The sequence below is a fragment of the Typopeltis vanoorti genome, chromosome 1 (genome assembly GCF_054136105.1).
Source record: "Typopeltis vanoorti isolate ZY-2024b chromosome 1, IOZ_Tvanoo_1.0, whole genome shotgun sequence".
Lineage (NCBI taxonomy): Eukaryota > Metazoa > Arthropoda > Arachnida > Uropygi > Thelyphonidae > Typopeltis > Typopeltis vanoorti.
The window spans coordinates 18,276,872-18,292,204 of NC_143549.1; the positions used below are offsets into that span (position 1 = coordinate 18,276,872).

Below are 15,333 nucleotides of genomic sequence, written 5' to 3' on the forward strand. Positions count from 1 at the left end.
TTATATGTATACTCTTACATTTTCTGTAGTTTGCACATGAAATAAATAAGTGGAATGGGATTGGTTGCTGGATGGGAAGAATATTGACAGTGCAAGGGAAGCATTTAAACAATACTTAAATGATGCAATATCAGAATGTGTCCTGAGAGTTCGAAGAATAAATATGGTAGGAGTCAAATAGATGTGTAATCTTATTAAGCAAGAGATTAACATTCAGCTGTTAGCTGATAATGCAAAGATAGGTAGGGGTTATCAGGAATGCTGCTCGTATGCAGTACTGGCAGAATGATTTGAATAGGATGGAAATGGGCATGGGAAAATGGATGTCAGTATGATGTCAGTAAATATAAAGTCATTCACTTTGGCGTAATTAGATATCCAATGTCATATTATATTGGTATGATTATGCTAGAAGAAACTGATGAGACTAGGGATCTTGGGCTGTTGTAGATAGGAAGATGAAGTTTAGGAGCCATGTAGCCAAATACAACTCAAATGATAATTGCAGTGCTGAAATGAATGTTCACATGTGAAGATAAGGATGTCATTTTGTCTCTTTACAAGATCTTGATAAGACCTCACTTGGACTATTGTGTGCAGGTCTGGTCTCCTGGTTTCCGTTGTGATTCTGATAGAGTCGAGAGAGAGAGAGAGAGAGTGCAAAAGAGTGTGTGGAAAAATGATATCAGAATTGTGGAATGCTAATTATGAAGACACAATGAGAAGGGGGTTATGTCTAGATTTTTCTCTCATAGGATGGGTTGTGATTGGAATGGATTGCCATTGGATGTTGTGTGGGCAAGCAATATGAATGAATTCAAGAATAAGTATGATAACTGATGCATGTAGTATGTGGCCTCCCTCAAGGAGTCCCTGACTCCTCGGAGGGCTCCCTTAATAATAATAATTAATATTATTATATGGGCAACTCCATGGAGTCCGAAGACTCATTGCAGGAGACCCAAACTGTCCACACAATCTATCATACCTCTCCTTGATTCCATTAACAGATGAGGAACTCACAACTGACTCTGGCAACCTGTTCCACTCATTCACAACTCCCCAAGCAAAAACACTAGTCCTCACAAACCTTCTAACCACACCTTTATTCAACTTCCAGGGATGATCCCTTGTTCTGGTCCCTCTCGCCAAGTGCTGAAACATTTCCTCTGCATTTATCCTGTAAAACCTTTTAAGCAACTTAAATGTTTCTGTCATATTCCCTCCTTTTCTCCTAACAAACAACTTATTATTATTATTATATGGGCAACTCCATGGAGTCCGAAGACTCATCACAGGAGACCCAATCTATCCACACAATCTATCATACCTCTCCTTGAACCCATTAACATACAAAGCACTCAAAACAGACTTTGGCAACCTACTCCACTCATTCACAACTCTCAAAGCAAAAAATTTAGTTTTTTTTTTTTTTTTTGTAATTAGTAATTTTTAGTAATTATGCAACAGGGACTTGATTTTTTCATGGTAATGCTTAGTAAAACGAGAATAACATTTTGTGAAAGCTTCTTTGTTTGGTTTCGAAGTATGTTATACATGAAATTATATTCTTGTTTTATTCCTTTATCCAAGTATTTTTGCAAAGTTTGCATGTGAAGAATCTTGACATCTTGCGTACTTCTAGATAGTTGTGTTTCTACACATCATTTGCCTCAGCATCCCGTAATGCACAAAGCACACTAACTTTCAGATGTATATTGGTATGCATTGTGGGAACAGTCACTATCCAGAACCAGTTTGATATTTATTGTCTTATCTGTTGGATCTGGATCCTGGAAGATACAAAAGTTTAAATCCCTGCAGAAGTCATATATTTTCCATATAGAAGGAGCAAAATGGTGTATCAAAGTATTTTAATATTATTTGATATTAAGTAATAATAATTTAATAATTTAATTTAAATTTTTATAATTTTTATACATTTTTTTAAATAATTTAATAATATTTAATATTACTTTGGTATAGAGATAAGCTAGTTATAGAAAGTTTTTCCCCTTGGTTACAAAGTAAATTCTAATAGTCATGTTTTATAATAATCAGGTTTAATCCATTAATCCAGTTGTGCAGATGAAGCTCAGTGACTATGCTACTTGTATTTTCTTCGTAAACAAGCGAAAAAAAATTGCTAAAACTATTTCTAATTTGAAGTATTTTAATAATATGGTGATAGATCATTTTGCTACATTGATTTAACTTCTTTGTTTTCCTGAGGCTAGCTTCCACTGATGATATCTCAGTAACGGTCGAAACCAGCTGAGTAGTGATCCTTCCCATAATGCATAGTTATATATACACTGCCAAGAAAAAGTGTTGCATTATGGCATGCCAAGGCAACTGTTACGAAGTAATAGCAGTTGCCTTGTGCTATATATATATAGCACAAGGCAACTGTGTGTGTAGCTTAGTTTTGACAATACTTCTTGAATTTTGCTTATACTTAGCAAAGAATTTAAACAAGAATAGAATTTCTTGTCTATTATAATTTACATGGGCATGTGTAGCACTGTGGAAACAGCAGTTGCATCCATAGTGTTAGGCAACCCAAAGAAAGGCATTCTATGTTTGAATCTGGTCAATGAAAAGAGGAACTTTTTTCAAATCCTTTCTTCATCTGGTTTCCAAGTCAGTCGATCTCTGATATGGGCAAGCAGGTTTTTTTCACCCAAAAACTAAGGTTTTTCTTCCTTTACACTCAAGAAAATCTACTGTAGAATCACACTATTTCAGACAATCTACTTTATTAGATAGAAAAATGATGGCAGCACTTGTCTGCCTCTCAGTCTCTAGAAGTCAGATAAGGCTAAAATATCCTTGCCTATTCTTCCTTACAGGGAATAAAAGGCATTAATTAATTTATTTTACAATTTACTGCCAACCTTCTGTTCAGAGCATGGGCTAGTCATAATAAATGTATGTTCCAACATAAAGATGTGCACAAATTCACATGAAGAGAAGAAAAAAGTATGTTGTTGTTGATATTGAGCTTTATATTGAAAAGACAATATGTATAAAAGTTTTAAAAACAGTCAAAGTAGAACAGCTTTCAGTGGTCAGTCACAGACTGAAATAAACAAATATTATTGAAGAAAAAAAAAATTAAAGAAAATTATTATTTAAGCTTAGATGCTCGTTCAAGCTCATCTTGAAGTTTAATGGAATAAAAATAGCACATTGAAGTAATTAAACACAGGTTTAAATGTTCGGTATTTCATCTGGGATACAATATCAAAATTGTAAAAACATGCCCCAAGACATTAAATTAAAGATGTTAGACTAGGAGCATAAAGTCCTATCCTAAGAAGGCCACTCACTATAGGCACTGGTAATTAGCCCTGACTCGTGAGTGGAAGGTCTAAAAATTATCACAGTCATTAATTTTTTGATCCCTTAAGAGATGTATTGATTACTACAAAAGTACTACATGATTAGGTGTACATAACTAATATCCTATCAACAATTTTCCTTCAAATTAGTGTATGACTTGTCAGTATTTCAATATTATCATATTTAACATTTTGATCCTTTAAGGCTCTTCTAACTGAATCAGTCCACCTAGTTATTAGCTTTCCTCTTGGTCTTTTTCTTGACATCTTTGTAACAAACACCTGTTTTGCTAACATCACCCATTCTTGAATGTTAATAATGTCAAGTTCCTTCCTAATATCTTCATTTTTAATCCTTCTATAGACCAGTAATCTTCTCACATTAATGACCAATCCTGTTTGTAGCTGATGCCATCTGTTCTCTTTCCTGATTTCTCTTAAAATTCTGATATCTCTGGTCTATAATCTTTCATTAAGTATTTCTAACTCAACTCTGAAATCCAAAAGTTAAAACTGCTTCGAAGACTGTCTTGTATGCTGCTTGTTTAGTGTTTTGGCTAATTTCTCTTTTATTTAGATAAATTTATTCAACCCCTCTTCCTATCATAGGAAGCGAGTTGAATAATCATATTCAACTCGCAATCATACTAATTTTGCTTATTCTGTTGTTTATTTCCATATTTAATTTTTGATCCTCAATGAAAACTGTGCCTGAATAGTTGGAATTTTTTGCACCTTCTCATTGAGAATGTAGGCATTCCAGTCCTGTTTGTTTTCATAGTTTGTCTTTTTATTGCTGGTTTCATGCCAAGTTTGTTACAGCTGCTATTCAATTTAGTTAAAGAATTCTGAAGACCTTGCCCTAGAGATGTTTTGGAATACAGCATTATCGGCATAAAACCGACAAGCTAAGTTTGATATCTCTGGTTCTAACGTAAGGTTTAATGATGACTTCTTTCATAATGGGATCCATATAGTTGATGAATAACATTGGAAACAGTGTGCATCATTGTCTTACACCTGATTTTACATCAAATCATCTTCCTGTGTTTCCTTCAATTCAGCTACTGACTATGTGTCGCAGTGTTTTGAAGCTGCACTTGTTTTGGGCACGTCACATTCTACCAAATCTACCAAACTTAAGTAGTCTTAAGTAGAAATACAGAATGTTGTATGTCTGTAGTATTCTGTTTACCAGAATACTACAGAAATACAACATTAAAGCCACCTTTAAATCTCTGGCAAAACTAAAGAACTTACTGAACTCATCCAAGGATCCACTTCCTTCACTTGCCCACCCTGGTGTATACCACATTCATTGCACCTGTAATTTGTCCTATATAGGGGAAACAGAAAATAGGAACATAAATGGCACATTAAATTTTAATAACTATGGGAAAGCTGGCCTTTCTGATTATGCCCTGAATACTTTACATAGAATTTACTGGGAAAGCATCTGTTGTTTACACCACACCAAAATGTGGTATGAATGTAAATTTAAGGAGGCCTGTGAAATTCTTATCAACCAACCTAATCTTAATAAAAATAATGGTCTAAAAATTCCAAGATATGGAAGGCACATATTCTATTTGTATAACCTTTCTCCCTAAGAGCTGATTATAAATAGGACTATAGCTTATCCAGGATCTTAAATCTAATATAACAATTCTCATGTTAAATTAGGACACTTTCACTGTAATAGAACTATCTATATGAAAAAATTTTCTCTGATGTTGTCATAAACAGAATATAGCTTTGATATAGTTATTTTATTTCATTTATTTCATTTATTTTTATTTAATTAATTTATTATTATTAATTTTCACTAGCGATCAGGCCAGTAGAATAACCGTTGATCAAATCATTCTCTCTTTAGCATACTATGTGAAATGTAATATAGCTTGTCTCTCTCTCTCTGTGTGTGTGTGTGTGTGTGTGTGTGTGTGTGTGTGTGTGTGTGTGTGTGTATACTCCAGATGATGACCTTAACATGAAGGTTAAAATGTTGGGAAATTAAAATAATTATTTCTAACATGGTTGTAGTCTCCATAATTTGTCTGAAATGAATGCTGATCACTATGTAACACTAAAGGAAAGGATACAAAGTTTACTCTTCTCTCCTGAAGACCATAACCCTTATGCAAATATCCTGGAGGTCTGCAGTTTTCCATGCTCATCTAGAATTTCTTACATAGTCCAGATATCAAGAAGTTTTGAAATAAAGAAAGAGCACATTGGAGACATCAACAATAACAGAGAAGACAACTCAGGCTTGGCTTTTTATTTTTTGCACACCACAATATTTAGTGGCCTAAGAGTTCCATGTGTTATGTTGGAGACAACTTTATTGCTTGCAACATAAAATAATCTACTATGGTCATCTTTTCAGAGGGTGTGCTTAATAGGAATAAAGGATTAATCCCGTGTAATATCTGGAAATTGTTTATCAGATCTTTCCATGTGTCAGATTTTAACTTTTAAGCCAACTATCTGCACATTTCTGAAGAGCAGTTAATAGTTTTCAGTCAGTTTATATTCTAGTAGTAGTCCATATATAGCTTGTTTTTGTAATATCGTAGTTTGCTTGTTTTTATTGCATTTATTTTTATCTATTTTTTATCCAGAAGAAGCCGCAAATTTTATTGATGAAACTAGTAAGTTTCATTCTTTTATTATCTATGACCAAATAAAACCCAGTTTTTTTTTTTTTTTTTTTTTTAATAAATTCATTCATGCTTTTATAAGTGACACAATCATTTGTTGTTATTGTTATTATTATTTCAGTTTATTAACCCTTTAACTGCTACGGTCAAGTTAACTCGAGAGCAGAAAAAAATGGCGACCTTGCTACGATCGAGTTAACTCGATTTTAACTATCTGAAGTATTTGCAGAAAGGGCACAAATTGTGGTTAGACAATTGGTATTCTGGCCCTCTTCTGTATGACTGACTACATAAAAATGGTACCAATGCATGTGGGAGTTAGGGAAAACAGGAAAGGGTTGCTGAAACTGAACAAAAAATTAGAAGGACAGGTAGAATCCACATACACAGACAATATGATGGTGGTAAAATGGATTGATAAACAAGAAGGTTATATGTTGACCACACTCCACACAGACTATGAAACAATCAGGGAAAGTTGACAGGACAACAAACAAACCAATAATGAAATCTGAATGTGTCATGGAATATGGGGCTGTGGACAGGACACACATGATGGTCAGTTCTCTTGAATGTGTGAGAAAGGCCTTCAAATGGTATAGAAAATTCTTTTTTCATCTCTTGGATCTCACTGTTGTCAATCCACATATTTTTTCACCAGTATGTATTTTGTACATACTGGTGAAAATATCACACTCGCTAATTTTCAATTGATTCTCATCAGAGAAATTTTTCAAAAGTTCCACATGACAAGACCAACCACTGCATCTGGATGACAATCACAGGGTGACAAACCCCTCAGACTGAGGGAAAGACATTTTCTAATACCTGGCCACCCACACCCAAGAAAGCAAATCCCACTAGGCATTGTCATGTGTGTTCAAATACCACATTGGGGCAAAGAAAAAGAAAAAGAGAGCCAGTATAGGTATGCCAAATGTGGCATAGCCTTATGTGTACACCCTTGCTTTCAAAATTACCACACACTACTAAAGTATGGAAGTATTTTTGTGGAGGTGTTTCTCAAGTTGTGTGTGACATTATTTGACATGGAATTTTAATATTTAAAAATTAAAATTTTTGAAAATTTGGATCATCTACAAACATTACATCATGAATGGTGAGTTTTTACAACATTTATGTTCGTTTTTTCATGATCTTATATAATTATAAAATATTTTATAATTGTGAAAATAACTCGGCAAGGAGGGTCATACTGGTTATTTAGTATCTCAGCAGTTAAAGGGTTAACGATACTACTATTTTTGCTATGTTTTTGATTCTGATACTTATATTGAATCACTTAAGGACAATCAATCTGTTCCAGACTGATTTGGAGGAAAATTGTAGATAGGAAGTTAGTAATGATATAAATTTTTCATGTAGTACTATCATATCCTGTACACCCCTTGAGGGTACATGGCAGGAATTTGATGATGATGATGACTTAAGGAAAATAGTTGAACAATGTCCTCTCTGCCCTATAACCAAATGTTGAAAACATTTAGTATCATAAAAATCCTCAATAATAATAATAAAATGTTAGGTCTACATGTATAACCTTCATTAGTGTGCTTCTGAATTCTGACTGGCCTGAAACATTACCAGATAGACAGCTCAGTGATGTCATGTGATGCAATGGCTACTTAGAAAAGCAGTCAACATATATTATTAGAATTAGTATAAAGAAATATTTTTTTGAAAATACTTCTTTTTCAACTTTTCAAGTTTTAATATCTGCTACTAACAGTTAAATTCTCCAGATTCCACTTGGTAAGAAACGAACAAGTTACTGCTATCTGCTGAGTATCTAATTTAGATTGCCACATTTCAATTAATTAGTTACCTCACAGTACTACTAAGTGCTCTAAAGATAAAACGATGACTACATATCCTATTCTCTCATTGGCCATATTTCTTATGATAAAATCACTGATGATCAGGAATAGGCATTTGTAATGACCAACATTACCCAATAGATGCAAATGAGGTAAACATAAATCGTTTATGACCTAAAACAGAATTGGCATTGCATAAATAAACTTCCGGCTAAACTAAAACTTTTTTTACTTGTTAACTAAAAATTCTCATGTCATGGATAAGTGCCTTTTTCAAGCCCTGATGATGATATATAAACAAATTTTATTTAGGAATTATCTGACAAGATGCTGGAGTTATTATCAGTTACTACTCCAGATGTTCAGCATGATATAATCTGTTCCTTGCCTGATATATTAGATGATGCCGATCATCCTGCAGTAGCACTAAAGATAAGGTGATTTTGAATATTTATTTATTTATTTATTTATTTATTTTGTATGTCATCATGATATTTTGTATATTTTATGTATTTATGATTTAGACAATGTTTAAAATATTGCTTTAATCTTTAATAGACAATTATTAGATTAATATAGTTGTTAGTTTTTAATTATTTTAAATTTGTACTTATTCATTGCAAATAATGTTTTAACAGCCTTTTTAAATGATTATGGTGATGATATCTATTGGATGCTGAAGGAATGAAAGAGTATGGAATGTCAGTTTGTGACATGGGCAACATGTCACAAACTGGGTTTTGAGTTTTGAAACAACCATAGTTGGAGATTTATTATTATCATCATCTAAGACCTCCAGGAAGTCAAGGACTCAACAAGGGAGGCTATAAATCATTCACACTAGATGCACTCACTGTTCCTAAAAGCAAACTATTCCACTCACTCACTACTCTGTGAGAGAAAAACTTACCTGTCTTGATTAGCTCTTACCCCTTTCTTGACTGCAAATAAATTTAACTTCGCAGAAGTCCCCATGTTCTCTCCCTACCTTCCATATAATAAATATTTCATCAGACGCTATCCTATAATACCCATTCAAAAATGTATAGACCTCTATCACATCACCTCCTCTTTTTCCTGTTAACCAGAGTCTGTATTCCACATATTTGCAATCTGTCTTCATAATCTAGATATGATCTTTGTAACTTTTCTTTGCATCCTGGGGGTATACCAAATCTGTACACAATAATCTAGGTGTGGTTATATCAAAGCCTTATAAAGAGGCAAAATGACTTTCTTATCCTTTCATGTCAAGGTTTGATTCAACACCGCAATTATCCTCTGAGTTATATTTACAACTTTTGCTATGTGACTTTTAAACTTCAAATTCCTATCCACCAATATGCCAAGATCCCTTGCCTCCTCAGTTTCTTATAGCATAACCCCATTAATATAATCTACTGCTGGAAATCCCATCATGTCAAAGTGCATAACTTTACACTTACTAACATTAAACTGATAGCCATTTTTGTTTGTCCAAATTTCCTGCCTATTCAAATCATTTTTTAAGTCCTGGATATCAGTAGCATTCCTGATTGCCCTACCTTTCTTTATATTATTGACAAAGAATTGCACATCTCCTGTTAGACCCTTTCTAATATCATTAATATATAGATTGAACAACAGTAGTACAAGAACTCAACCCTGAGGTACACCTCTGATCACTTTAATCTGGCAGATTCACACCCACCATATACCACATTTTGATATCTGTCTGTCAACCATCCACTGACCCAAGTCAAGAGTTTATATTCTAATCACATATCTCCAGTTTATGCAACTGCCTTTCATGTTGTATCTTATCAAATTCCTTAGGAAAATCCTTAGAAAAATCCAGCATTATCATAGTGTATCCATTCTCTTTATCCAACTCACCTGTAAGATTGTTATAAAATATGAGCAAGTTGCTAAAACATGACCTTCCTTTAATAAACCCATGGTGTTCCTTGCATAGTATAGTTGCTTGTCTATCCATTTCTATATGCAAGTTCTTACCAACATCGCTGAAATCTTCCCTACCACACCAGAGATACTGATAGACCAGTAATTAGACATATTAGTTTTTGCACCACCCTTGTACAATGGAACTATCATACATTCCTTCCATTCCTGTGGTATCATTCCTGAACTGGGACTCAAGTTATACAAACATGTGAAAGGCTTAGCCAATTTGGCTGAACATTCCATCTGCAAATGGGCTGATATTCCATCTGTCCCTATAGACAAATTCTTATCCAGGTTATGCAATAGCTCTTCAACCTCATTTTCATGAACCTTCTAACTCTTCATTCAATGTAGCAGTAGGACTGTGCACCATGTTGCATTCACCTGGTTTATATATCTTGGCAAAGTGAGCACTCATTAACTATCTCATTAGCTTCCAAACTCGAATACCACCTGCATTCAGTAAAGTTATTCTTTCACATTCATTCTTTCTTTTGCCTGTGGGATAACGATAAAATTCTTTTGGATTGCCTTTAGTTTGCACAGCCAATTTCTTTTCATACTCTGATTTAGCTTTCCACACAATACTTGTTTCTTTTCTGGCCTGAGCTTTAGATATTTCATAACTCCTTTCACTCTTATTCTAATGAAATTCTTTCCACCTCTCTTCTTCTTATGAATTCCTTGCTTAATAAGACAGTACATCAATTTCACTCCCAACTTATTTATTCTTCGAACACTAGGGATACATTCAGATACCACCTCATTTAAGCACTTTTTCAAATATTCCCATGCATTGTTGACACTTTTCTCATTCAGAAATGATACCATTAGACCTAAGATATAATTTCTAGCTTTGTAGTTCAGCATGTAACCTGTTCTAATTGGAGCATCAACAGAATTAGATACTTTCCTGAAGAGTATAGTATTATCACTTTTATCAACTGGTGGTAAAATAGCCATATTCTTGACATAAACCCCATTCTGACACTATGAGCAAATCCAACACTCTTTGACTTAGAGTTCCTTCTTTCATATGCTACTTGAGAAGGTTGTCTCATAACAATTCAATAAATTTCTCTTCTTTCTTATCACGAGATTTCTCTTCTACCCATCAATGTTTGGAAAATTAAAGTCAACCATTATGATCATTTGGTACCCATAAGGCTAAATTGGTGATGCATTTCTTTCTTCCTTGCAACTGAGGGATTTATTTATTTTATAAATAAAGTTGATCCCATTTACTATCTGATTCTGATAGCTTTGTTTCACTAATGCCAACAATTTTAGGCCACATCATATTCAATAAAGCAATGAACTCAATCCCTTTGTTTCTGATGCTCCTGGCATTTGTGTATAGACATAATAAATTATCACCTATTCTTATAATTAGATATACAATCTATTTGGTCTTTTTCTAGAATTTTCTCTTTTCCCTCTCCAGACTTACTCAAAAGGTCTGAACCCAAAGCATATTTTTCCACCCTTTCACCACATATGTTACCATCTTTGAAGACATTCATATCTTTATCACATTTGCATACCATGCCTTTGATGATCTAGTTTCCCTGACTTTCTGCATTAGGTCTCATACCAAAAAGTAATTTTTCTGGGCTCCTTATGCCAAATGATTTCAATCTGGCCATCCCCTCTTATTATTGTTGTTATTATTCAGGCCTCTATGGAGTCAAAAGACTCATCACAGGAGGTCCTTCCTAGGAAACACAAAGTCTATCAAGACTCATCGTGGGAGGTCCCTTCTAGGAAACACAGTCTATCATACCACTCCTTAAACTAAACTCATTGACCGTTCTCACTCTCACCACTCTATCAGGCAATGCATTCCATGGTTCAAACACCCTCCATGCAAAGAAACCACTAAAAAATCATCCTCTTGCTCACAGTTTCCTTCCTTGACTTCCAGGGATGACTCCTTGTCATCACTCCTTCCCGCTGTTCAACCAAGCGAAAGAACTCCCCAGTGTAAACCCTGCAACCACCTCTCAACAGTTTAAAAGTCTCAATCATATCACCTCTCCTTCTATCCACCAAACTCTGCAGTCCACATTCTCTCAGCTGATCCTCATAATTAACTTCATTTTAGAAATTATGGACTTTACAACCATGTTATAAATAACTCTTAATTTCCCGACGTTTCGATCTTCATATTAAGATCATAATCTGGAGTATATACAAGGACAAGCTGAGTTACATTACACACAGTAAGCTAAAGAAACAATGATTTGATCACTGGTTATTCTACTGGCATGACCCCTAGTGAAAAAAAAAAAAAATTAATTATTTAGAAACTACATCAAAGCTAAATTCTATTTAAGAAAACATGAGAAAAACATTCTTTCTTATAGATAGTCTTCTTTCAGTAACAATGATGTCCTATTTTTAACATTACAATTGTTATTTTAGATTTAGGATTCTGGATTACCTACAGTCCTGTTTATAGTTAATTCTTAGAGTGAAAGATTCCGTGGGTAGAATATGTGCCTTCCATATGCTTGAGATTTTTAGACCTTCAATATTGTTCAGATTGGGGTGGTTGATAAGAATCTCACAGACTTTCTTAAATTTGCTTTCATATCACGTTTTGGTGTGATGTAAGCAACTGGTGCTTTTCCAGTCAATTCTATATAAAGTGTTCAGGGCATGATCAGAAATGGAGATTGACAATTCTCCATGTAAAAAATCTACTCTCATCACACTTTTACATAACTTCCAGGAATGACCTCTGGTTCTTCCCCTCTCACCTAATCTTTTTTATAACCTCCTCCAGATTAATCTGATAAAATCCTCTCGCTAACTTAAATGTGTCTATCATATCACCTCTCTTCTTTTCCACCAAACTCTGCAATCCACATTTCTTCAACCTCTCTCTCTCTCTCTCGCCATAGCCAGCATTCCGAACTCCTGATATTGTCTTAGTCACTCATTTCAGGACTCCACATCACATTGAAAACCAGGTGGCCAGATCTGAGCACAATAGTTCAAGTGTGGTCTTACCAGTGCCTTATATAGTGGCACAACCACTTCCTTATCCTTACATGTTAGAGTACGTCTTATCATAGCAGCACTAAGATGTGCAGCTTTTGCAATACTAGCAATATGCCCTCTAAACTTCATTCTAATGTCAACCATCACTCCAAAATCTCTATCTCATCCATTTTTTGCAGTATATGGCACCATCGATATAGTACACAGCCTTAGATTTCTGCACTCCAAAATGCAACACCTTACTTTTATTGATATTAAAATTACAATCCCACACTCTTTTGTCCAAGTAAAAAGTCTATTCAAATCTTCCTGAAGGGCATCAGCATCCGACTTATAATTTTTTCCAACTTTGCATCATCTGCAAATAACTGAAGATCCTCAGTCAGTCCACATGATATGTTGTTTACAAACAAGTTAAACAGCAGGAACCCAGGAACAGAATCTTGGGGCACACCACTAGTTGCACTGTTTTTTTAAGACATTGCTCCATCATACACAACCTGGTATCGTTCAGAGAACCATTCTCTGATCCATCTAACCAATATTCTATCTATTTCTATTCCCATTCTCTGCAGCTTGTACACCAACTTATCATGTAGTAATCTATCAAACGATTTTGCAAAATCTAAGAATATCAATGTATATGATTCTCCCTTATCTAACACACTTGTCACCTTATAAAGTGCAGTAAATTAGCAAAATAGGACCTACCCTGTACAAATCCATGCTGACCATCATAAGGAATGCTATGTTCATCAATCCAATTCTGTATTCTATTCCTTACTAATCTTTCCAACACCTTGACCACAACCGCTGTCATTATACAGACTGGCCTATAGTTGGAGACTTCTGTCTTAGAACCATGCTTGTGGAGTGGTGTTATTTTGCCTTCTTTCCACTCTTTAGGAATCCTACCCACTGCAAGACTTTCATTAAATAACCAGGTCAAGGGCAGCATAGCCAACTGTGATGCACATTCCTTAAGAATACGTGGTGATATGTCATCCATTCCCACAGCCTTATTCACATCTAACCGAACCAACATCTGATATACCTCTGTTTCTTTCACTTTGAATTCTCCTAATACTTGCCTTCTATTTATTGCACAGGATCATTTACACCAGTGTACATCACACTGATAAATGCTTGTTCAGTAATCCCACTATATCCTTTGCAGCTGTTAGTCTTCTGCCATGACTATCCACCAATGTTAATCTGCCATAATTATTCTTCCTCTTGCTTTCCATGTAGCATCAAAATTCCCTTGAGTTAACCTTGGCCTGATCAGCCAATCTCCTCTCATACTACATCCTTTCTTTCTTCATCATGCTCATCACCTTTCTAGCATGCACTTTATACTTTTCATGGATCTGATCACCACCAACTGCCTTGTACCTCCTCCCTAACATTTTATTTTCCAGCACAGCTTTCTTGATTTCACTATTCAACCATTTCACTCTTTACTCTATTTATATGCTTAACCCTTTTTATGCAGTCATACATTGCTTTTGTCAATTACTGCCTTGTGCCTTGTGATGCATTGTCAACATCTTTTTCGCTTAGCTCATCTACCCAACGTACCAATGCTAACTGACTACAGAGTTTCTTATAATCATATAATATAGTCATATAATAAAATAATCATATAATATAGTCATATAATACAGTATAAACAGTATGAGAAAACATAAAAATTAATTTTGCATTTTGACTTTCTTTAAGAAATTATCAACAGATAATAGTGGATTATCTTCATAAACATAAATCTCTGGATAACAGATGCTAAAGCAGCATTTGTTTCGCTTTGCTTTTTAGAACCATTTCACATTAAGATTCCTCTTCTCCAGTTATGCAAATCTTGCTAAAATCTCATGCAACGTGATCTCTTTCAGCATGTTTTGAGATGGCATCATAATGTTTTTTTATTGCTGACTTCAAACCTCCTTTCTAAAGTCTGATCCTGTTTTAGATTTTTCTTTATAACCTGCAAGAAAATCAAATGCTTTGCATAAAATTTTTAGAACTCACTATTTTTTCCATAGCCCTTTCAGGAAAATTTACCTAGGTTCAAATTTATGTAAATGAAATTTTCATGGGACGGTGACTCCATGTAGAGATGGTCTTGTGAAAAATGGACAACAGTGCACACTATTTCAGTGGTTCAACCTGATAATAAAATTGGAGATTTTAATATCAGCTCTTTACTTTATGTAGATCATGTTGTATACTCCTCAAAAATCCAATGTAAATCTGATATCTTATCTAAATTGAATAACTCTGGTCATATTGTTGGCAAGAAAATCAGCAACAAATCAGTTTCATCCTTAATGGAGACCCTTTCCATTATACTAACTTAAAAGCAAAGCTGGTATATATTGTGGGAATAACATAGTACGGATGGCACCAATGGTAGAATCATTAAAACTACAATGTCAGGTTCATTTGTAATATTGTCTCAGAAATACATGAACTTGCAATGTAGGGTAGCATGGTGACTTATTCGAAAAAGGAGAGGAAATATTAGCAGAACAGATGCTT

At 34.4% G+C, this 15,333-nt stretch overlaps 1 protein-coding gene across 5 annotated transcripts in view; it reads left to right on the plus strand.

The window, feature by feature from the left end:
* The window catches only part of Fancd2 (Fanconi anemia complementation group D2), an 883,021-nt gene that overhangs the window by 182,976 nt on the left and 684,712 nt on the right, over window positions 1–15,333 (plus strand). For all 5 annotated transcript variants that reach the window (XM_090413132.1, XM_090413256.1, XM_090413216.1 and 2 more), the window contains one exon: window positions 8,158–8,282. In XM_090413132.1, coding sequence (XP_090269258.1) covers window positions 8,158–8,282 — 125 coding nt within the window. The remainder of the gene's footprint in view (window positions 1–8,157; window positions 8,283–15,333) is intronic.